The sequence below is a fragment of the Cyanistes caeruleus genome, chromosome 4 (assembly GCF_971803275.1).
Source record: "Cyanistes caeruleus chromosome 4, bCyaCae1.hap1.1, whole genome shotgun sequence".
Taxonomy (NCBI): Eukaryota; Metazoa; Chordata; class Aves; order Passeriformes; family Paridae; genus Cyanistes; species Cyanistes caeruleus.
In genome coordinates, this window is record NC_141704.1 from 11960706 (window position 1) to 11986326 (window position 25621).

Below are 25621 nucleotides of genomic sequence, written 5' to 3' on the forward strand. Positions count from 1 at the left end.
TATACCAATCTCTCTGTCTTTGAATTTTGTGTTGTCTGGAAAGAATGATTCTGTTTTTCTGCACTGTCCCTATGTGAAATCTTAGTCATTTGACATAATACAGTGAAATAAAATATCAGTTTAAATGGTTAGTCAGAATTCATTGAGATTGGGTTTACTGTTTTACTGTTCACAGTCCCCAAAAAATTTAAAAAGACAGGAAACTCTTGATGAGCTCAAAGACCTCAGGAGCTAATGTAAGGACACCAGTGTTTTAGTTTTTGTGACATGTCTGTCATCCCAAACAGTGGACAAAGCAGTAAAATGTTCATTTCTTAAAATGATTTTTTTTCCTACATGGAAAGCATTTCAAATATCTTCTAGCTGTGCTAAGGCACAGGGAGGTGATTCAGGACAGCCAGCACAGCTTTACCAAGAGTAAGTACTGCCTAACCAGCCTAGTGGCCTTCTACAGTGGAGTAACTACACCAGGGGCAGCAATAGGCAAGGGAGGAGCTATAGATCTCAACCAGCTGGATCTGTAAGGCCTTTGACATGCTACCCCAGCATCCTTCTCTCTAAATCAGAGAGAAATGAGCCTGACAGGGTGACTGTTCAATGGATGAGCAGGTTGAGGGAGATGATTCTGCCCTTCTACTCTGCTTTCAAGAGACCTGGAGTTTTGAATCCAGCTGTGGACTGGAAGCAGTCCAAAGGAGGGTCATGAAGACAATCAGAGGGCTGGAGCATCTCTCCTATGAGAGAAGGCTGAGAAAATCGATGTTGTTCAGCCTGGAGAAGACAAGGCTCCAAGGAAATCTTACTTAGACCATGCAGTACTTAAAGGAGGCTTATAAGAAATATGGGGACAGACTTTTTAGCAGGGTCTGTTGTGATAGGACAAGTGGTCTTACAGCTTTGAACTAAAAAGGGATATATTCAGACAGATATAAAAAAAGAGATTAGATTTTTTTTATGATGAGGATAATGAAACTGGAACAAGTTGCCCAGAGAGGTGGTAGATGCCCCATCCTGGCATTCCTGTCAAAATTCAAGGCCAGGTTGGACAGGACTCTGAGCAGCTTGGTCTTGTTGAAGATGTCCCTGTTCATTGCAGGAGTGTTGGACTAGACAATCTTTAAGTGTCATTCTAACCCAAGCTATTCTATGACTCTATGATTTTATCATTCTATCATTCTATGAGCAGTATTTCTATGCTTTAAAAGAGTACATGAAACATGGAAGCAATTTCCCTTGTTCAATTGTGTTTTGAATAATGACAGTGTCAACCAGAATTAAAGAAGTCACCAAGATTCCGGATCCCACAGATTATCAAAAGGAGACCATTAGGTTCAAGTGTCTTAAAATCTAATTATAACCTGAGAGAGTAAAAGCGACAAAGCATAAATTTGCAGAGATAGTGCGTGACCAAAAATTATTATTGTGTACCTTTGCCCTTTATTAAATGCTGCACTGTGACAGGTCTTTAATCTCCATCTCCCCATTATGCAGAGCTGAACAGCCCAGCCTCGGCGCCCAGCTCGGAGAAGCAGAGCCCCATGGCCCAGCAGCACAGCCCCATGGCCCAGCAGAGTCCCCTGGCGCAGCAGAGCCCCGTCGCCCAGCACAGCCCCGTGGCCCAGCCTCCACCTCCACAGCCCCTCCAGCCACAGGGACACGAGAACAGGTTTTGCATTTTCTCAGTGGTCTCTTTTTTTTTTTTTTTTCCTCCTTGTATGTTAGTCTGGAGTCAGGAAGATATTTTTTATGGTGGGTTTAATCTCCAGCGTATCATTTACCAGCCAATTTCTCGTGTGTAATTTATGCATATACATTAGCAAATTTATCTGTCGTGGCAATCGACAGAAATTTTGTGACCAGCTCTATTAAAAGCTGTGGGATGATACAAATTTCTGTGACCTCCAATCAGCACTATTTAGTCTTTGGATTATTCTTTAGCATGTTAAACAAGGCTGATTATACTGACTGTCTTTATGTTAATCTTCAGTAACCAACATATATCATCAAGATCCTCTTTCCCAAATGATGCTGGTTACAGGATTGTAACTTTTCTCTTCTGAAAATACTTGAGTTCACTTGTGAATCAGACACTACACCCTCTAGTTCTTGCTTAACAGATGTATTACTTTCACTTGCCCAGAATTATTTCCTTTCAATTAGTCAGATTTACTTTGCCTTATATTTCATTGAGTACTTTTTCCAAAAGTGATCACCTCCTAGAAGTCATATGTTTCTGACAAAATTCAATACAAAATTTTCACAAAAGTCATTCTATGCTGTTGGAAATCAGTATTAAATAGCTGTTAAATTGTGAATTTTCAGATGGGACCAGCAAACAAAATTAATTAAAGTTCCAGAAAAAAATTCTGTAATGATTTTACTGAAAACTGTAAGCTCTAATTGCTCATGTCACCATTTACAAATTCAGCAAAAATTACAATGCCTCCATGTGTGAATTGAAACATCATTTTCTGATATGCAGCTGTGGCCATATACTGGGAACCTGCCTAAAGATTACTCTTATTTCAGAAAAAGGTTAACTATTGCTAGTTCATGTAGTATTATTTTTCACTAGATTTTATAAGTTAGATTATATCTTGTTTGTACAGCCACATACATTGTTTCTTTACCAAAATAAGATATTAATTCTCTTAGGAATATTAACTAGTTTTTTTACTTCCAATATTAATAAGGCTCAGTATCACAGTAAGCCTGTTTGTCGTCTATCTTCTTTTTACAGGATCATGATATTGAGTAAAGAAAGTAAGAGGATTGCATGTATGCACACAAGTCTTATTATAGATGCCATGTACAGATTTTAAAAGAACACAAGGCAGCAGTCTATTTTAATCTTTTCAAAAAAGTCAAAGGGAAATAGTTTCGAATTTTTTGTGCCTGGTTAGACATTCAGATTATTAAAACTATTGTGTAGGAGGATTTGCCATAATGTCACTGTAACTACATTAATGAAACAATGAAGTCTTGAAACATACCAGACATTTTGAAACATTTAGATTCAGATTACCTTTTTTATATATGAATCAACATAATGAAAAACAATGCTGTCATTTTTTCAGAGTGTAATTTTTGTAATCAGTAAGTACATTTCAAAATACCTTTCACAGTCTGTATGTGTCTCTGTTTCTATATGTGTCCATGAAGAGACATGGTCACTTGGTTAACTGAAAACTTCTAGTCCATTATAGAAACAGAATTTGAAATGTCTATTTCCTGTATAGGAAAGAAATATTTCCTTCAGCACCCAGGGAAGAGTGTAAGAACATCCACTCTCTGAACATTTTTGTTAAAATATAACCCTAATTACTATCACAAAATTATTTAGCTAAAAGAGTTCAGGGGTTCCTTTGTGCCTCTTTAGGACGCCACATGGCTGAGGTATGGAAGTTTGCCATAAAGAATGTTCTTTGCTTCACCCTGAAGTGCCATTATGTGTTAATTTCCATGTGCTTAGGGAAAATTCCCTTTGAATAAAGTAAATAACTAGTCATTGCACCTCAGAAAGTCACGTTTTCTTTCAAATTTTACAACCCATCTCCCTGTAACCAGTTACCAGCTAAAGCAATACTTTACTTTTTATTAATACCTCATAACCAAATTTATTTCTTTTTCACTTTGTTTTATTTCTGTGCATAACTACTGACATGACATTACTGTCATAGCTTTTAGCCGGATAACATCACAGGAGTGTATAATAAAAATAATACACACTATATTAAAAGATGTTATATCAAAGAATACCTTTCATTAAAAAGATAACAGCCAAAACAAAGAATTTCTCCTTTTTTAACCATAAGAAGCTCACAATAATAATATTTTATGCAAGTGAAAGGGTATATAAACTGCACTGATATTCCACTTATTCCACAGAAATATTAATTCTGGAAAAAAGCACTTTATCAGATCAGTGAATTATTTTGTAGTGAGTATAGTGGGTGTTTTTACACGCAGTTTCACCTTCTAAATAGACAAGGTAAGTGGGAAGCAAGATGCTTTTTCTGTTCCTGTCCCTTTGAGTCTAATTCTGATCTCACTGATACAAGCTGGAAGATTGCATAGCACGACCTAGGGGAAAATTGCTTATTCCCATGTTTCAAAAAGCGCTCACTGTTTTTGGATGCCTCGACTATGTACCCTTGAGAGATTTGCTTCTCTGTGTAAATTTGTTCCATGCAATTTTGCAGCCAGGCACGCTTTCAGTCCTCAGTATTGCATGCAACATATATTCTTAATGGCTTGCTACTCTGAAACTAAGCCATCGTGCTTTCCTCAGTTACAGGTCAGAAGTAAAAGCCAGGCAGGATGTGAAGCCTGATATCCGGCAACCCCCGTTTACAGACTACAGGCAATCCTCCACGGACTACCGACAGCCCCCACTGGACTACCGGCACCCCCCGGTGATGGATTACCAGCAGCCCCCACCGCTGGACTACAGGCAGCCCCCCCTGATGGACTACAGGCAGCACTCCCCCGACACCAGGCAGTACCCCCTGGCTGAGTACAGGCAGCCCCAGGTACAGGCACACACCCCAGGGCTCTCCTGCACAGCAGGCACAGGGTCCGTAGGGACAGGTCATGGGTACTGGTAAAAGGAGGATGCCACTGTGGAAGGAAGAGACACATTAAAGGGTTTTACTCTGAATTACTATTTCTCTGTAGAGGAAATTACTTCCAAACCATTAATATTAATGTATAACTGTGTGATCTGTAAATTAACATTACATTTATAATTGTGTGACAGCAATGTTAAATAAATGCCACTTTTAAGGTAATGGAGAGTTGAAATTAAAATTCTAACATAAAACGCTTTTTCATCAGAGGATCAATTTTTTCATTCTTGGCACACAGTCATCAAACAGTGGGTGTAGTTAGGTCAGAATGCATTTCTACAGCATTCTTGAAAATTAAGATTTTATATAATTGGAATAAATAAATAAAGGAATTAAAATCCTGACTGATAAAATTAAATTTCTGTTGGTAATAGTCTGGATGAATAGAAACTAGCCCATGCAACTAGTTTCTTTGACATCAAGCATGATCTGACAAAGTCAAAGAGATGATGAGTTAGATGAAGAGTTATGATACCTTGGACAAGACTCCTCTGATGACAGATATTTACTGACAGTTTTGAAGGTTGAGGATTCAGCTCAAAGTTCAGACTTTGGAAAAAAACCTTCCTTTCTCCTTACATAAAGGCAGAAAAAACAGAGGTCAAAAAGTATTAAATAGGAGACTGTAAACTTCCGAACATTATATGCTGGAACCATGAATAGGTAGTTTGTACATCCATATTTTCAAAAGCAGACACATAAACCTGTATCAAGAAAAATACTGAAATTCCAAAATGGGATCCAAAGAACCCTATGAAAATATTGTGCATTTCGGTATCTAAGTAGAAAATCTCTATCCCCATGTGCATATCTTATAAGATGCTTGGGTTGGCTGTTTCCAGCATCTCCAGTTTAATTCTCTAATCAGTAGATGCACAACCCAAGTTTGCTCTTTGTTTTCTCCTTCTCCCATGGATCTTGCACTTTTGGCTAACAATGGATCAGAAGCTACATTTCAATTTCCCTCACAGACCCCTCTATGCACCTTTGCTTATATCAAGTGGATTGATACATTTTTGAAGAGATTTATTTTAAAGTTTTCCTGAATGCATGCCACAATGTCTATATTTGTCCATAATTGTCTTTCATCTTGTATTTGTCTGTACAGGACTTTGATTATTTCACCGTTGATTTGGAGAAAGGAGCCAAAGGGTTTGGGTTTAGTATTCGAGGAGGAAGGGAGTACAAAATGGATTTGTATGTGTTGAGGTTAGCAGAAGATGGACCAGCAATAAGAAACGGAAGGATGAGGGTGAGTAAAATGCATTGTGACTTTTTTTCCAACATTTACACACATGTTTGGTGATGGGGTCAAAGAGAAAGCTTTTGTTCACCTCTGATCAGGTTTTAAAGAAATAATGCCAAATACTCTCACAAAATAAACTCATTCCATAGGATTTCAAGATATTAGTTGATACATATAGTAGATACCTATTTCTTCACAAATAAGTAGTTTCTTCACAAATAAATGTATTACTACTGACTGGTAATAAACAGCTTTTACTGTGTTATAAATTTTTGTCATTATTATTTTCACTCTTATCTAAGCAACTTAAAAATCTCAGACAAAGTTTGATGTTTCTTAGATAATAATAGAATTAACATTTTTGTCTCTAATTACGAAAGCAAAGGGATCACTGTATGGCATGTATTAGATAACTATGAAACCTAAGACCTCATCTGTGTTATTTTACTAATTTAAGCAAATCACCTTTGTAGTGTTTGCTAAATTTTTTTCTTGATCTTAATCTTGTTTGTAGGGATCATGATTTAAAAAAAAAGCAAACACATGGTCTATATAGGAAAAATAACCTAATCAAAAGTAGAGACATTTAATCTGTCCAGTTGTGACAAAGACAAGGTATAAACTCATCCAGGCCTGCTGATACTTTGCAGAATTGTGAATACACAAAAAGGAGAAGGAAAAAACATAGGCAAGACTACCGAGAGTTGCCATAAAAAGTTGTTTATGTATCTAATTAGTGCAGTCATGTTCAACCAATATTTAATTTCAAAGATGGGCAATGAAAATTGTTTTCTGTACAATGGTAAGAACAGATTTTACAAATGTCATGGTTGTTACACATATTGTTTCACAGTGTAAACAATCTTATCAAATTTGATGTCTTACTGAAAGAGCACTGTCTCTCTGCATGTAGCTCAGGGGTTTTGCTGAGCTTCAAATGACTCTTAACTTGGCCACTTGGTAGAATTGAAAAGTTCAGTTAGTCCTCAGTTGTCTCATGGAGTGCAATCCCCTGGCACTGGCAGTGGTGGCAGAAGCAGCCCCAGTGTCAGGAAAACCAGTGGGGCAGGCAGGCAGGCAACTGGTAATTGAGTTAACTCACACTGCATTTTTTGTGTGAAATATAGGTGATTTCATGCTGCAGCTAGAACTTTAGCTTAAGAGTATCTTCTCTGGTCTTCCTTTTTTCCTTTGTTTTAGTATTGTCATTGTCAATGTCAGTTGCTCTTAATGAGAAGCCATATGCAAGATGTATCTTAGTAGCTATAATGTGATTAAAGATGGAGAAAAAGCTGTGCTTTTAATAAGCTCTGGAATTACGTATTTGGAAACATATGGTTAAGAATGCAGAAAAAAATAAAAGAACACTTTTAAAGAGGGTTCATTTCAAATAACAACCCATATTAGGTAGAAAATTAACATTAAAACCTGTGCATCATTTAAACAAACTAGTAGTAAGGAATGAAGTTAGACTATTCACGCTGTGAATAGCCAAAATATAGAAAGTATTTAACATGAATATGTGGGGTTTTTTTCAATTGCTTTAGGAAAAGTTGTGTTTGCTTTAATGAACACTGCTAATATAGTTTCTGTAATAACTTGGTTTAAAGCTTTTTCATTATAGTAGCCACAACATATAGCCAAGTGTTATTCTGACCAGATAGCTGTAACTGGGGTTTTTCCTCCCTTTTAAAAGCACAATTCTTTGGAATCAGTTCTACATGCATGCTTGTCACTGAGTCTACTCTTTTATTCTCCTGCCTCACAGACATTTTAATCTGACAAATGGGTTTGGAACTTGAAAGGTTTTTCTATTCAGTGACCCGTGACTGATGGACAGCAGAAGCTCAAGAAAGAGCCTAAAAAAAAAGATGGAAAAAATAGAAACAAACAAAAAAAAAAATGGTTGAAAGAAATATATTACATAGGAAGGTGGGCAAAGGAAGCAGGGTTCTGTACCCACATATCCTTTCCAAGTTTACATCAACTGTTAACAATGCAGGTTCATTCACACTTTTTGGCTGGTTGTCACATCTCTGTATCTCTCTGTTACACAGGTGCATCTCTACAGCAAAACATGCAAAAATCAGGACAGTGCTTCTTGCTTTATGTACCATTGTCTTTAAAGACATGATTCTCTGGTCCTAGGCTTTCAGCACCAAGGAAAGCAAACCATGCTTTTGTGGTAGGATCTTATCAGAATCCTTTCCAGCTAAGAGCTCTTCTGATGACCTACTTGTCTTCATTATTGTTTTTCTTGCTGTTTCCTCCTCCTTGAACAGCCTTCTGTAATTTAACTGAAGCTCTACAGAGAAACATTGAAGGAGACAGCACACGGTGCAGATATGGTTATAAAAAGAAATAATCCACATAACTCCTATTAACACATAACAGCCCTGTTCTCACTCATGAAACCAAGAAAAGAAAAATAAAACCAGCTAAATTGTTGCAAAAAATAGATCACATAATGAAACATGCTACCTGTAGAGCACTTATATGTAATAAGTAAAACATATTCCATAACTAACATTTTATTTGCAATATATGTATAGCCAGAAAAAAGCCCTGAGAGTCATTCATATTGATACAAAGCTCCCTATTTTACAGAAATAAATAAAATAATTACCTTAAAGTAATAGAGCTGAAACTATAGTAGTAGTTTTATAAAACTGTATCATTGAAGAAATGAAATCTCAAACTGAAAACAGCTCCAGGTAGGGAAGTCAAAGTCTGTAGGTTTACTCTATTAGTGGGCACTGCAAAATTACAGTGATGGAATGAGTCCCAGCAACTATATTACACTTGGACATGTGTTAAAAAATATGAGAGTCCACCACCATACATTCAAAAGTTTCTAAGGTCTAAACACAGGTAAAAGTGTTAGGAATTACAGATGAAGAGTATATTAAAGATGTAATTACAGGAAAACAGATGTAAATAAAGATCTGGAATGATATCAAGCTATCTCTTGTAAAAGAAAAAAAAGTAGGTCCATTATTGAGGAAGGTAAGTATGGAAGGAGTAAAACATGGCAGTAATAGCAAAGTGAAACTGAATAAGAAAGCAATGATAAAACAAGATGAAGAAAGTGACATCAAAATCAGGACATCCTTAGTGAAAATTTCAGTGAGACTTGTGACCAGACAAAGAACAGACTCATAGAACAGGCCCAAGAAGTGATGATCTTCCACTGGCCCTGACAAAACTGTCTGGATTGATGTAAGAAACAAAAAGGTTTTATGAAGTTCGTTATCACATCACCATTTCCAATCATTATTGCATCATTATTCCATTATTGTATCCATTATTCCACTTCATTACAGATGAAGCTTTCTACTTTGATTTTCTGCAGAATTGTCCTGAGAACTGGAAAGGTGGAAGAGCAGTGAGCTGATGTTATACAGAGTTCATCAGTTTTCTGATCCTATTGCTCTTCTACTTGGGGATCACTTTCTGCCAGCCTAGATAGACACTGTACTAAGTCTTGAGGTTCAACAAATTATTCCCATAAAATCAGGTTTAAAATTTTCATGGTCTTCTTACACTTAGTCATGGCACCTTCACATGCACTGGAGCTTTTATTTGAGCCCATAGACTCTGCAGAAAGCCCAAGCATATATCTTAGTTTGACCTGGATTCATCTATCATTAGACATGGGAAGGAAATGCCCATCTAAGGACCCAGAGGTCTACAGGAAACTGATTCTTTGCATGTATCTTCTGCCCATGTGGCTGTTAAACTATTCTCAACCAGTGTTGGAGACCCAGAGCTGTAAGTGCAGATTTGTATAAAATCACATCAGGTCACCATCATTTACTGTGGCAAGATTTTACTGCAGTTTATGGATAAGATAGATGGCAGCTCCTCACAGGAGGCTGCTGTAAGGGAGAACCTCATTACTACACTGGAATTAAACACTGACAGTGCATTCCATATAGATACATAAAATGTATCTACTGATACATTATAGATATATAGATACATACATTATAGATTCTACATTGTAGATATATAAATATATAGATACATAGATATGCATTATACATTATAGATATATAGATATATAAAATGTATCTAACTGACTTAATTCTGACAGCTGAGCAGAGAGCAAGCTATAATGATGACTTCTGAAAAACCTATCTATGTCTGTACTCCATAAGGCAAAGATGTATTAAAATAACCATGAAAAAATTTGGGCAACTATTTGTGCCTTTGTTGTCTTTTCCCAGACTGGCAGACATCTCAGCACATCAGGATTCCATTTCTCAAGCAATCCTAAAATCAGGGAAAAACACTGAAACTAGTTGGTGATGGCAATATTAAGAATAAAGCCACAAGGCCCAAGTCCCAGAGTAGGGCAAGAACACAGCACACACACATCAGTGACAGTCATATTGAGTTGAAACTGTCACCAGAGATGAGGAGCACAACACAAACAGTGTGGAGCACAGTCCCCACAGCCTTTGAAGATTCAGACACTACTGGAAACAATTTTACAGGTCCATTTAGATAAGGTTCATGCTAACTTATATTTTATTCTTTCCACGTGCAGAGGACGATGATTGGTAGAGCTCTGTTTGCAGATCTCTATCCCTTCCTGTCTTAGAAGGAAGGGATAAGTTGCTTTCTGCTCTCAGGGGAATTGTTAAACATGGTCATAGTGTTTGCTAGACATGAGATATGATCAACCGATCTCTTATTGCCTTGAATGATATCTCCAGCAGCCAGCATGTTTATTGAAACCAGTGTCAAACAAAGAGCTTGTGGCTGAGGGCTGCAAAGATCCAGAATAACAAGAAATTCTTGAAGAATGAGGGTGAAATATGCTTTTTTATAGACAGTGTATATCTGTGTCATTTTGTCACTATGTGAGCTATATCCTTTTTTCCACATCTTCCACAAAAACCATGTATCTCATCTCTGACATCTCTAGTTTCATTGTCTTGTCAACTCATTTTTCTCAGTCCTAATGCACCATTTAGCCCTATCTCCAGCTTCCTTATATCTCCTTATACTACATTATTTTTCTTATTTTATTGTATATTTTTCTTATATTTTGGCAGGACAGACATCTGAAATCCAGGCACAGCAGAATTCTTTATCTTTCATGCTCCACATTTCTGCTTAGACTCTTCAGTCTTTTTTCCTGTTTGCTGCATTTCTGTGGTTTGCATCCCTCTTTTTCTTTCAGTGGTACACAGCTGGAGATAAAACCAGGCACAATGGACAGGAGGTTCCTGTAGTGTCAATTATGAGCTTCTGTGTCGTTGCATAAGAGTCTGTGTGGCCTTGCTCGGTTGTTCCAGCTTGCCAAGTGAGCAGTGCAGTGATGCTCACACCAGTAACCAATCTATGCTGTGGGCAGCTTCATGGCATTCTGCAAAACAGCAGAGTTCATGTATTTAGTAATTTCCCATAATAATAAGGTTCACACCAGCCTTATTTGTGGTTATTCAGAAACATTCATCCACCCACACCGAGAATTATTCCTAGCAAAAGGGAAGAGTTGTATATTCAAGAGCCAAGGGTCAGAAAAGGCAGGCAGAAAGGGGGTGTCTGTCTCTTATTTGGAAGGAAACAGAACTAAAGTTTCAAATCGTGGAGGACATAAATATTACATTTAAAACTGCTGTCAAAACCCATGTATGAGCATTCAGCAACATTCAAAACTGGTATTTTTCCCTCTGTATGCATCCTAAATCACATTTGCAAAAGAGTTACAGAGCTCCTATCAAACTCATAATATTAAAGCCCTCTCTTGAGCCATATTTAAGTCCCCCTTGAAAAGTCTGGAGTCCAGGCTTCTGAGCAGTAGAGTGTCATGTAATAGTTGGCTATAGCTGACTATGTCTCACAGAATAAAATTGTTACCATTAGGACTTTTCAGGCTTTTCAAAGGAGCAGGTGATATGTAGGCATCTGGGCTCTAAATGCTGTACAACTGTGGAGTTTAACAAGGTAATATAAACCTGTCTCCCCAGAATATGACATTTCCAAACACCTCAAGCCAGGGCGCTCTAAAATCACTTAAGTTGTTCTGGATTCAGTGAATAGATAGTCAGAGATGAGTTAATTAAAACCCTACAATGTTTGGAAAGTCTTTTATGCCATGCAAAATAGAAGTCTCTCTGGTTTCATCACGGTGTTTTTTCCATTTCATCTTTCTTTATTGCTAGGTGTTGCACACATTTAGCTTGGTGTTCATCTAGTCACTTAATCACTGTATCCCATTTTTGCAGCCCTTGATTTTTAGGTTCTTAGTAGATTAGTTTGTATTTTGTTTTAGTAGATTTGTTCTGTTTCCACCAAACAAGGAATCATTCCCTTTCTGAAGCTTGTATGTAATACAGCTTCCATAGACAGTTTTTTAAGTCCATATTGACATGTGCAAAATATCTTCATTCTTTTTTAAAATTATTTTTCAGTTGCTGTTGTCTTGCATCTCAGAGATGAGAAAATCCAACAGAAATGCCTGGACTACGACATACCATATTGACCATATTGTTAGATTCCTATTGCACAACCAAATTTTGTACCAGAAACCACATGCAGTTCCTGTAGTTTCATACATAGGAACCTTCTAACATTAGTGATTCTGATTATTGTTGTGTTTCTTCAGTCCGTACAGAACAAAGTCTTTGCAGGGTTATCTCAGCTGTTTGTAGTCCTGTTGCTAAAGGAATATGGAAAAAGGGTAAATATGAAAAAGCACTCATCAACAGGACTGATTGTTTTCTGTCAGTGACCATCAAATCAAAGCTTAAAAGGAAGAATGTAAAATTTCTTATCCTACGTTAAATGGAAATCCTTGAAAGCACTTTTCCATGTAGACCCCACAATCTGCATTTACTCCTCACTCGTGTAGAGCATCTCTTGAGATTTCTTGTTAATGAAGAGCAGAGCATCTATTTGGGATGCTCCATCAGTGATTAGTCCCACATTAAAGGATGATTTCCTGCAGTCTAACCTTACCTAAGGTTGCAATCAGTAAGTACAGTTAGCCAGAAGTAGCTCAGCTCAGCTTGAGGGTGATTAGAGCAAAAAGCATTGAAAATAGAGAGAAACAGTTGTCACACAGTAAGAGAGTAGGTGGCAGATACAGCCATTTCTTTATCCAATCAAGAAAGCTGCAGCAAGGAAATAGGAAGAATGCAGGAATAGCTTGATCAGCCATGAGTTTTTACAAACATTTAAGGCAATCCCAGTATCCAAAAATGAGTGAAGGATTTACCAGTTTAATCTTTAATTTCTGATACAGCATACTTTGGAATCCTGTTTTAGATTGAAAAGAAAGCACAAGACTGACATACTTCCAAGTGACTCATAAAAATCCTCAGGTTCTCCAGGTCCTAAAAAGCAGTGTAGTCTTATGTTCAGAATATTGGAGGAAAGTAGATATTGCTGGTGGGAAGCCTCTTTGCAAGTTTACTCTAATCACAGCAAACACAAAGATAGGAGGAGCAGTGATAGGTCCTAGGAGCCAGAGCGGTTTTCTCCACATGGTGTGCTGGCACAGTAGGGATTCATCTGCTGAATCCTTGATGTGTGTGAGAGCTTGAGAAGGTTGTCAGAAACCCCACTGAAAAGTCACTAGTATATGGAATAATCCTACACATCAGGGGCAGAAGTACACCCCAGGAGCATACAGTGCTCCACCAGCAGCAGCTTGACTAAGGTTTTGTGCACATATCTGGAAGACAAATGCCCACAGGTTGCTTCGTGCCAGTTAAGTAGCCCATTTTTTCTACATAAGTAGCACTTACTCTTAAAACCTGCAGCATACCTGGCTTACTTTATGCAGTAATATAAATCTTACCTTCATAATAAGCATTCAGTGAATGTCAACACTGTCATTGCAATGGAACAAAAAGACAAAGATATTCTTAGTCCCATCCATTTATTCTGTGATTTGTGATCCATCTGAACAGTACAGGAAGATGTTAGCTATGCTTTCCCATCGAACTGCATGTCCCTTTGGGGTAATCTAACTCACTCTCCAATTCCCTACTACATACATCACTGTCCAACCTCACTTGTAGTGAGGCTCAGTGTGATTGATCTGAACTCAGAGAATTCAGCTGGGATACTCAAGCGCATGAGCCGGATGGCAGCCTGTGGCAAGAGGAGCTCAGTGCCGGGTTAGTGTAATTGGCAGAACTCAAGAAAGAATATATTGACATGCAGACATAAAGCTGATCAACATTCTACTGTCTGCACAACAAAGAAATGCAAACTGAGGCCCTCAGGGATCCTGAATATATTTTGACAGTATAAAAGCTTAATAAATCAAGAGTGAATTAACTATAGGTGAACTATTATTCAGCATTCCTCCAAAAATCCATGTGTGTTTATTAGAATTTGTTTGCAGAAGGGTAAGGAGAAGTATTCCTCTAACATGCTTAATTAACATCTTTCTTGCAAAAATGTATCCAGTTTGACACACTCAAAGCATCCTTCTAACTCTATGCCTCGTAGCAAAATCTTTCAAGCCAGCTGTGGAAAAAAAAAAAGTTAATAATCTTGATAAAAATAGTTTAGTATTAAATTTTAAGACTAAAATACTTAGTTGGCAGGCAGGCATTGTATTTAAATCTGAGATTTATAGAATATTCATGAAGGTTTTCAGGTCTAAAAAATTAATTAACCCTAACTGAAAAATTAAGAATCAAGTGTTAGGAAAAAAATGAGCAAACCACATGATGCTGCTCTGATAACTAAAACACTTCATCCAGCAACAGGAGTGACATAGGCTTCTCTTCTGTGTTTTCCCAAATCACAAGTGGGAGCTGGGAAAGATCATCTCTGAAGATAAAAGGAGAGATGTGAGGCCCATTGCCTCCATACCAGCCTAGAATCCTCATTCCAGAAAAAACAAGTAACGGGTGCTTGGAAAAGGAAAAGTATGAAATGATTCTTCACTGCATATAACATCTAAGATCCTGGCAGTCAGAAGCTTATAAATTTTTCTATGCTAGGACTCAGTGCTAGGACTATTTTTAACCATTTATTTGAATGTATTCATGCTTAGACATTCCAGATATAATGGATTCCACGTCTAAGTGCCTGTATTGTTTGGAAGAAAAATCCTTTTTTATTTGTTTGTAGTTACAATACAAAAAACCGTACTTCATCATTTTCCATATCATTCTCTATTCTATTCATCTACATCATATCCACTTTTTTCCCACAGAACCTTACCATTCTATTCCATCTTTCATCAAAAGGCAGCTGTTCTTTACCCCTGACCAGCCTCATTGGCCTCCTCCAAACCATTACTCAATGCATCACATTCATTTGGAGGTGCAAGCACCAGAACAATTTGCAGTTTTCAGGATATTGGTGCTCCTAAATGACACAGCAATGACTTCTCCTTTATTCTCCACTTTCCCCCTAACAGTTGGTATTCTGTTTGGGTTTTTGGCAGTGCTGACATTTTCAGCTTAGTGAGCTCAGCACAAGAACTGTGGGATCTGTCTTTTCAGGGGTGATGGCTGATTTAGATGATGAAGTCAGTAATTTTCCACATGTACTATACTTGATGCTTCGCTTTCAGCACCACTGGATTTCACATGCTGCTTTAGCACACAGGATTGTGCCATCTTTTTTTAGGCTTTTAAGTTTAGATATGACAATACAGCATGGTAATGTGCTGTCTGCAAATCTTATCACTTCATCCCCAGACCATTTGCAAGTATGCCGAGCAGAATAATCTCTGTGGTAAAGACTTTTGATTGTGAAAATTGACCACTTATTTAAAGCATTTTTTCCTAGAATTTAATCTCCTGCCTAGAAGACCCTATTCTTTTTCATCCCACAGCAGAGCCTCTATTGAAGACTTTAGTATTAAAAGCTTTCTGCAAATGTCACTATGCTAACCAGATCACATTAATCTATATAGTCATTGAGAGCTCCAGTGACCTGCAATAGATCTGTGAGGAATGGCTTCCCTCTACAATAGCCACACTGACCCTTTCCCACTACATCATCATTATCCTTGTGCCAGCTAAGCCTCACCATCCTTATTGCTTCCTTCCATCTGCTCAATTGAACATGAGACTCACTTGGTTACTTTCCAAGACCGTTCTTAAAGACTGGTGTCACACTTGCCACTTCCCATTCCTTTGAAATTCAGCAATTTACTGATTTAAGCAGTAGATTATATCCTATAGCTACTAGCTGAACAGCTTCATATCCAAATTCCTTTAGAACTGAGGATAAAAGTCATCTGCTTCTGGTGGTTTCTCACTACCCGTTTCATCAGTCTGTTATAAAATCTTTGCCACTGACCCTGCTGTTGGAGTCAGTTCCTCACTCAGCCCTGCAGTGAGCAGACCCTCTGCAGGAGTTTTGCTGCCCTCCTCTTCAGTGAACATTGAGGCAAAGAATTAATCTGCTTTCTGAAGTCTTTTCTACCTTGTGCCCAAACTATCTTTTGAGATCTGATAGACTCCATGCCTCTGGTACACTTGAAAATATCTTCTTAGATCTTACATTTCCGCATTTTTACTCCTCAAAATCTTTTTGTGTTTTCATCTTTATATTGTTGGAGTTTGTTTGCTCCTCTTTTGCTGCATGGATGCAACTTTGGATGAAGGAATCTCCATGCTCGGGTTTCTCTGCAGGATCTATAAAATCAGCTTGAATTTGCTTAGCTTTTGCCTGATGAGAACTGCCTGAGACCATCAAGAAGATACCAGAAAATTTTCTTCTTCCTTTTCATAGCCTCCCATCCTTGATTGTAATGGTGAGGTACATGTTATTAATATTGCATTATGCTACAATGAGCTATCCCACCTCAGTTTTTAAAAAGTAATACTGTATCAAATACAGTAGGACAATGCATTTTCCTTTTATCTTTGACAGCTTTATTTCACATATACATGGATTATTTTGAAGCAATGTTGCAAAAGGCATCAAGTATACTGTAGTACCAGAAATGCTGTCTTTTCTGCCCTTACAACTGAAAGCTCCATTTTTCCCTCTTGCACTCCCCATTCTTTGCAATCAGGCAAGCACATTTTCCTCTTTCCAAGCTCTCTTTCTCAAATATCACTACTATTTCTCTCTCTCAGGAAAAGGTGAAAAAGTGAAAAGAAAAAAGCTAGAGCTCCTGCTGAGGAGTGGTGTGAAGGCCTTTTCTTGCTCTGCACCATGTCCTGTGTCCCCTCTTTCCCCCTTCTTTTGGGCAGGAGTCAAGACCGTCTCTCTGTGGGAAAAAAGGCCTGGCCTTTCCAGGGATAAGAAGCTGCACCTGCTTAAATAGCTGGTTGGCCACAGAAAAAAAAGACTTTTCCACTCCAAACTTTTATGTGGTTGGTTCAAAAGTAGCAGGGGACATGTTACTGTAATCCCCCCAAAGAGAAATACCGTGTCCCCTGCTGAGACATCCAAGCTCACATACCTAAAATACACTGCAGGGAGTCCAAGATTACCAAAACCCCATAGCTTTGCTCAAGCTATGTATTACACCTGGGATTTCCAGGCAGTACAGATCCTCTGCTGTGAGGAAATTTGCACAGCACTTATCCAGCCTGTGGATAAGTGCTAGAGCTTGACAGTACTTGGAAATTCACCAAAACAGGTACTCTGGAGTTGCCTTTGGTCTCCAAGTAGAGACAATTTTTCAGCCTTTTGGACCAACTGACAATAACAACCACAACAAATAACATGTCAAAGTGTTTCAGTTATAAAAATAGAATGCCCATATAAAAAGAATGAAATGTGATTAGTCTCTTTCCTGAGATTTAATTATAAAATGCATTAATAAAATGACAGATAGAAATGCCCTTCACACAAATCATTTGAGGCTGCTTTTATCATTAGATTTAACATAGACTGAAAATGTGCATACACAATTAATTAAATTTCATGCAACAGGGAACCATACACCTGCTTGGAGACTGCTCCTTACATGCCAACAGAGGATAACATACACAAGGCTCTCATCCGTCGTTTAAAAGCACACTCAAGCAAGGAAACATCTCTTTACTACATAAAAGCTATATGTGTTTCCCTTCTGGTTCACCCTGTTTCTGAAACTCTGTGTGTATGGTCACCTTTTTTAACAAGACCAGTAATAATTGATTTAAAATATGGACAGAACAAAGGCTCTGCAGATAAATCCACATGTACTTGAGGCACTTTATTCTAATGATTTGGAGAAGCTTTACCATTTTCTAATTAACCTATCAATAGTGATGTCACTTAAACATTCCTTAGGAATATTGCCTACTCATTATTGCCAGAAAACATGTTGCCCAATTTTATAGCTCAGTTGCTCTTACACATGGATGGAGCATCTGAATTAACTTGAACTGAAACAGATTTTTTTAAAAGAAACACTTTTCATGCACACAAACTACTTTCATAATTACATTTATATACATTATACATACATTTATATACATTACATTCAAATCTCAAAACATTAAGTGGTTGAAGCATTCAATGTTTACTTTGTGCTTGCACACTGTAAGAAGATAATAGAGGAGCATTCTGCTTACCAAGTGTCTTTGGGTTAGGAGGAGAACCAGTGGGTTTGGGTAGGTGTTTATCCCAAACAGCATGGAAATTCAGCAATGGTCATATTCTTCAGGAAGAATCACAACAAAAAATCAATGTGTATAAATTTTCCAGATTCTTAGCTGCAAACAGCACATTTCTTCAGAATAAATACAGCTCAGGCAGCAGCCAGGCAAGCTTTCCAGGCTGTCTTGCCAGCACACTTCACCCTTAAGCTGCTGAGAACATCTGGAGGACATAGAGGTAGATCAGTCCTGCTTTGCAGTCTTTGCTGAAGACTGCCAGGAAGGGTAAAATCCAGAGCTGATGCCAGTCTGGGGAGTGTCCCTCATGCAGGGCTTGCCTGTTCGGACTGGGAAAGGGTACATCTTCAAGAAAGTCTTTAAAGAAACATGAAGAACTGGAAAAAAAGAGATCTACTGCCTGATGGGACTGTGGAGATGGCTGAAATATTCAGTTTTCTTTGTATCAGTCTCCATCGAGATGTTCAGAAGAAACATAAAGAGAAATTAGTATAAATCAGAATCAGGAGAAACTGCTTAAAGCATACTTAGATTCAAGTTTGCAGAACTTGCTGATGTTTGTGTATGCTTAATAACTAAGGTAAATTTATAGACTTTTAGTAATTATGTCTAAGAATTCATGGAGGACAAGAAAGTTAGAGAAAGCAAAACATATACCCTATTTTTAAAGTCAAATAAAGAAATTTCCCTTTTGTCCTCAGAAATAATTTGTTACAAGTTATCAAAATGTGGAAAAAGTCCACTGGCATGAATTGTGGAAAGCAAATCTTGTCACACCAGTATATTTTTCCTTTTTTGTGTCTGATTTTCATTCTTATTTCTAAGTGGGAAAAGGGGGAGGAGAATGTACAATCTTCCTTTCATTTTTCAACACTAGCTTCTATTAAATTCACATAAAAAGGTTGAGGAAAAAAGGCTCTAGGTGGAATCTCTTTTAACATGGTTACTGACAATAATTCCTCTCAAAGGTTGCTCTGAATGATTTGCTCCTTAACAGTAATTACAAGTGTGGTTCTGAGGCATCTGGGATGAAACCAACTCAGTTCAATATTCCATTAATAATTGGAGACCTACTGATAAATAACAAAATAAAATTTGCTGATGCCCATATGCCACTATCCATAGGGAGTTTAAAAAGTCTTTGAGAAACTGACTGCTTCATAATAAAAATTTCGTACTAAAGCAGTTAATTCACTGATAAAATTCACCGAGGTGCAAAGTGCTCAGTTGTGCGCAGAGAAATCAGGTGCCCAATCTAAAATGTGAGATACCTGTTCAGAATCCAAACTGACCATGGGGTGCAAATCTGATATATTACAAAAAGTCAAAGAATTTGTTCTGTGCACATTATTAGTAAATGGGGAAAGAATGTTATCATTTTTATCTGTTCTACCTACCCCCCCCACCCCCTTCATAATATCTCCAGTTTGGACACTGTAAACAGACATGGAAGGATCCAGAAGAGAAGTGCAGAGAAATGCTGTGTGTCATAAACTGCAGGAGTCAATATTTAATCCTAAAAAGAGAAATGAGGATCCCATGTAGCAGACACTGATTTTATGCTTGCAATTACCTCTGGCCTCACCTTGGTGTATCCTCAATATGTGGGTATATCTAAGATCCTCTTTGAAAATCACTGGATTTAGAAAAGACAGAAATAACTCCACAAATCTAAAAAATTATTCCACAGTAGAAAAGTTGAGGGAGAAAGCATGTTTGAATGCCTGGACAAAGAGAAAACATACATCAGGCTTTCCTCCCATATCAGCCATAAGAAAATCTACATCATGGAGGGAAAGGAAGGGAAGGTTATCAAGGTTTAACTGCAGGAAAAAAACAAGAACTGTACCTTACTGACACATGAGGAAGCACTCCTCAGCCAAGTTTTTCTCTTTCATATGAATTTCCAGACATGAGTGTAAAGTCTAATTGAAGCTTTTCTTGAAGTAAGAGTGTTGACAACATTTCTCTTCCTTGTTTTCTCATCTAATCAGAGCTAGGGTTGTGCTGCAAAGGCAGTATAATTCAGCTGTACATCAGTCAGCCACAAGACACAAGAGCAGGGAACACAATTAACCCACTGCTCCTGCAACTGTTCATTATACCTCTGGTCTCACCCTTTTTGATGTAGATTTCAGAGTGCCTAAGTTTTGCAAACTTGTTTCTCTCCCCTCCTTCAGCCACATAACCAAGATGCTAGCCCTTTTTTTTTAAGCTTTCTCAAGTTATTTTACATAACATTTTATAAGAAAAGAAAATATCAAATCAACTACAATATTTTATAATGAAAGAAAATACAAAATGAGCTATGTGCTGGCTACAAAGAAAAAAAAAATTCAAATTCACAGAAATACAGAAAAGGTTACAGTAATACAAAGATAGTTCCTGCATAGTGACCAGTGAAAACAGAATGAAGGCAAACAGCAAGGGGAAAATGTGACATTAACTTAACCTTTTTACATATTAAACTCTGTATTAAAATCTTTCTGTCTTTCTGCTCTGGAGTTCAGAAGATTTTATTTGAAGGACTGTACATTCTCTATGCAGCTTTCAGTACTAATTTTAAAAGGTATTCATCAAGGAGTGTTAAAAAACACCTCTTTCATTTGATCTAATCTCTCATGACATGCTAACAAGAACATTTTAAATACCTTCTGCAAAATATGGTCTACCCAGGCAATGTAGCACAAAAAAAAAAAAAGAGCTGTCCTTAAGCCTTCTGAAAATCTGACTTCACTTTTACAGGATTTCTATGAGGTTTAATTGTTTCATGACATTTAGAAGGAGGTTTTCCCAAAATCATTGAATTTTGTCTGTATTTGACCTAACTAATATCCTTATGGAGATGCTACAAATCTGTCTTCTGTCTGTATTACAGTACTGGTACCACAGATTTTATCTTTCTGCTCCAAGTGTATGCATCAACTGCATTCTCCAAAAGTCAGGGGGATGCAGAGAGCCCTGTATGGCCAAACCTGGGGGAGATCTCACCATGAGACAGAGAGCACCTGTTTTGTTTGTCAGTGTGTCCTGAAGACCATCAGAAATATTTCAAATTTTGCACTGCATGGTACAACCAAATGCTTCTTTATAAGAGAGAAAATTGGCTCAGGAAAAAATTCCGCTGCAAAAATAATCCTGCAAAAAATAATTCTGCTATTTTTTCCCCCCACTGTTAATTCTGCAGCATTTACAAAGTGTGATAGCAAGGCTAATAGGTTTTATTTGGATCAATGGCTTTTTAGTTATGCAAAGTACTGGCATAGATCACATACAGGATCCTGGGAGGATGCAGCACCTATTGACAAAGTATGAATTCTATTAATTCCTATTGAGAAACACTGCCACAGTACTTCTACTAGCATTCTTTCTGTCTCTGAGCAAGAGTAAGGACTAGATAACTTCTTGACATCTTTCCCAATTTTCTTTGATGTTAGGAGTTGTGTTGACATTTCATATTGTGCACATTTATTTGGTAAATACTATATTTCAAACTCAGGAAAGAAGGAAAACCTCTGAAGGATTACACTTTAAGCTGACAGAAGCACAATTGTAGCAAAGAAAACATACAAAACAGAAGATATTTCAATGTCCAAGGCCAGCTAAGAGCTGATTTTGTTAAGATAGTCATGTAAGAGGGAAAGAAAGTGCGCGTCACCTTGAAGTCTGTATAATCTCTGCTCTAGGATGTGTAGGCATTGTTGTTGTAGTGTAATGAGGAAGCTGTAGGCGCACACTGAGGCAGGTAAGATCCTGCTGAACTAATGTGCTCCTCTGGCACTGACAAATGAGTGTGCTGACCCACTCAGCTCTCACCCTCGTGCCCTACTCTTGGCTGCCCATCACCTGGACCTGCGCCTCTAGCAGAACCAGGAGATCATCCCTCCTTCTGGGTGTCACTAAGGCTGCCCTTCCAAGGGGGCTGGGAGGCTTCTGCAAGACATGAATTCCTAAGGCTGTGGTGCTGCCAACAGGAGGCTCACGTGTCACCTGGCTGTGTTGCTTGCTCAAGGCTCTCTCAAAGGGGTATCTCAACAGGCTGTGCAGCGCTGCTCCCTGCATGTGCTCTCTGCTGCACTGACCAGGCACAGCAGAAGGCAGCCGCTCCCCTACCAAAGGAGAAGGTTTCCATGTGGAAAGCCAGCCAAAACCAAAATATGCAGGCTGGAAGCAAAGTCAGGGAAATAAGGGTGGATGGGAGATGCAGACATTAGTGGCACATTTAACTGCTGTAGAAATAGAGCAGAAAAACAATAATGAAGCCAACTCTGACTGGAAAGCTGGCCAGGAGATGAGTGGCACAAATCCATAATCAGAACCCTGGAGTCAGCTGCTCTAACTAGACAGTTCAGCCACAGGCTGTGCTTACTCCCAGCAAAAAGATCCTGTGGTAAATAGTTCAAAACATGCTCTTGAACCCCAGCAAACCTCCTTGTCCTGTGTCATAGCACTAACCTTTCTTTGTTTAATAGTGTGCTTCATAATGACTCATAATTTGGTGTGAAACTTTACTGCCAAGGTTTGGAAATTCAAATGATGGAAATTTATATTTGTGCTTTGAACCTCTTTTCCCTATGAAAACAGCAAGTGGGACAAAGTTCTCAGGCTCACACAACACTGCATGTTACAGAGTATCACAGATAATGTTCGGTGATTCCACCATACCAAGCAATTCAATAAAGCCTCTTACACACAGAAGATGTGAGCAAGTTACAAAGGCATTACGCTGATTTCAGCAGAAGACAAGCAGCATTTGATACACCATATTCAGAATCCACTTTGGAGGTTATTTGATCTGCCAGTAATATTCCTCACATAGACAGGAACAAATTTACCTTGATGTGTCTGTCTGTCATTCGAGTAACCTGTGATCCACTGAATGTCTCTTCCTGAAACACTCATTTTACTGCAATTCTGTCTGACTCAGTATTCTTCTTACCTGACAGGTAGGAGATCAAATAATTGAAATCAATGGAGAAAGCACAAGGGACATGACACATGCCAGAGCAATAGAGCTAATCAAGTCTGGTGGCAGGAGAGTGCGACTGTTGTTGAAACGTGGAACAGGCCAGGTCCCAGAATATGGTGGGTTTTCATCTTTACATTTTTATATGTGCATGACTCTATATAAATTAATTATATTGCTTTTGACTTAAGTAGCAGTTGCAGATATTTGTATATTATAATTTCCTGAAGCACATTAAGTATTGTAAGTGCTTACCTGTGTAGAGGTGGACATACTCACATGTGTGTACATCTCTGTCATCTGCTGCCCTCCCGACACAGGCGGTGGTTTTTAAGATGTGCATTTGAGGAAGCACTACAAATCTCTGAGGGGACATCTCTGAGTGTGCTGGGAGTTGCTGATTTGCCCATAAACTCTCCTTTTCTTCCTTTATTGGTATTTCTTCCTTATTGGTACTTCTCTGCACATTTTGAGTCACAGCAGATGATCTTGTTGCCATGCAATTGAGTGGCTCAGGCTGAAACTAAGCATTATCAAGAATGTACTCCTTTCTTTGACTACTTCACCCATTGTATTATCTCTGATAAAATACAGGGCTGAATTAGAAGCCAATTCTGAATTTAAAACATGAGATTTTGCTCATTGTGGTGAGAAAACAGGATCTATTCTCCTTATATTTTGTTTCAGAGGGACTTCTGGGACATTTTAAGTATTTCAAAAAGTGTGAGTCATTTAGACAGTATAGAAACCTTATTTCATAACTGAAATGACAAAAAAAATTATCTGAAGGTAATTTCAAAGACAAAGAGTTTTTTTGAAAACTGAAATCAGGGCTTACTTTATAGCATGGTGTAACAATTTCCTATATTTATGTAAGTTCTATGATGTGCACCTCTGGGCCTTAAATCTCTCAGGAGAAGGGCTATTTTTTTAATGAAAAGTCCTTAACTTCTTTATGCTAGGAAGTCCAAAACTCTATTAAACTCTTTTAGTTTTGAAGTTCCAGAATGCTTTCCCATTAGAATCAGAAATTACAATCACATAAAAATTCGAATACTTAGGCTTAACTATAGGTTCAGGTGAGCCTTTGTTGCCAACATAAATTCAATACCTCTGTCAAAGTCAGCTGCAATGAAAGTCAGTTCTTTCCCACCTGTCAATACACATGGTAATTGCACTGTTTTCTTCTCTAAACTAGAGCTAATTCTATGGCTAAGCCAATACTCAGGACAGTGTATGCTGCATTTTTTACAACTTTCAAGAGCTTCTGAATAAAGGCAGAAAAGATGGGCCATAACCCACTCATCTGGTAATAAAATTAATGATTTATACTTTTGGTGAGTAGAAGCAAAGCAGAAATGGCTTTCAGGGGCTCTGATAAAATGATACTAAGATATTGAATATCAATTTTAACTAGTGTGCAATCCTTTCAGAGAGACCTCCAACAGAAATTCAGGTCACCTCCAAAACTGTTTTATGGGGAGAGGTGCATCATTTTTAATGAAAGAACAAACAAATGTCCAGGACTGATATAGTGGTAGTAATCCTTCTCAAATAGCAGAACTATATACCACCAGGTCTCTGGTTCCTCAGAAAACAATTTGATCTAAGGAAGGTCCTGGAGGCTATGAGGAGCAAAGAATCAGTTGCAGTTCAGACCCATTTCAGATCTGAATTTCATAAGGTCCCAGTTCCAAATGGCACTTAAACCCAAAATAAATTTCAATTATTTATATAACCTTATAAAATTTTACATTATTCCTGTAGAAAATAAAAATAAAACAAAATTTAAAAAAATAAATTTAAACCAACAAACAAAACAAAAAAAAAAAAAAGAAAAAAACCAACAATTTCCCTGTAAGTATCATTGAATTAGGAAAACAAATCTCCCAAAATGTGCACAAGTCTTCCCTTCTACAGAAGATGATGAGTAGAAAATACATATAAACCAGTAGAAATCCAGACACAGCTTTTAGTGCTAACAGAAAGCAACAAGGTGACTTCACAGTGTTGTTTAAAGCCAAGGTCACCATTTGGGAAGGCATTTGGAATACTTAGCATTAGTTGTTTATAAATGCAGATTACTGAGAAACAAAAGTTGCTACCAGGAAGTGATGTTTAATCAGACCATTTTCCAAGCTGCATCTCCAGCTCACAGCTCCATACAGGAGGAGAACTAAGTAGCTGTGCTTGAAAGCCCCTTTTTTGTACTGCACTGAAAAAGGAGTGAAAGTGC

General features: G+C 37.9%; 1 protein-coding gene across 21 annotated transcripts in view; it reads left to right on the forward strand.

Annotated features, from left to right (window-relative positions):
• Positions 1-25621, forward strand: part of MAGI2 (membrane associated guanylate kinase, WW and PDZ domain containing 2) — a 706446-nt gene that overhangs the window by 659721 nt on the left and 21104 nt on the right. For all 21 annotated transcript variants that reach the window (XM_086886645.1, XM_086886637.1, XM_086886631.1 and 18 more), the window contains 4 exons: positions 1492-1666; positions 4292-4532; positions 5737-5880; positions 23366-23504. In XM_086886645.1, coding sequence (XP_086742771.1) covers positions 1492-1666; positions 4292-4532; positions 5737-5880; positions 23366-23504 — 699 coding nt within the window. The remainder of the gene's footprint in view (positions 1-1491; positions 1667-4291; positions 4533-5736; positions 5881-23365; positions 23505-25621) is intronic.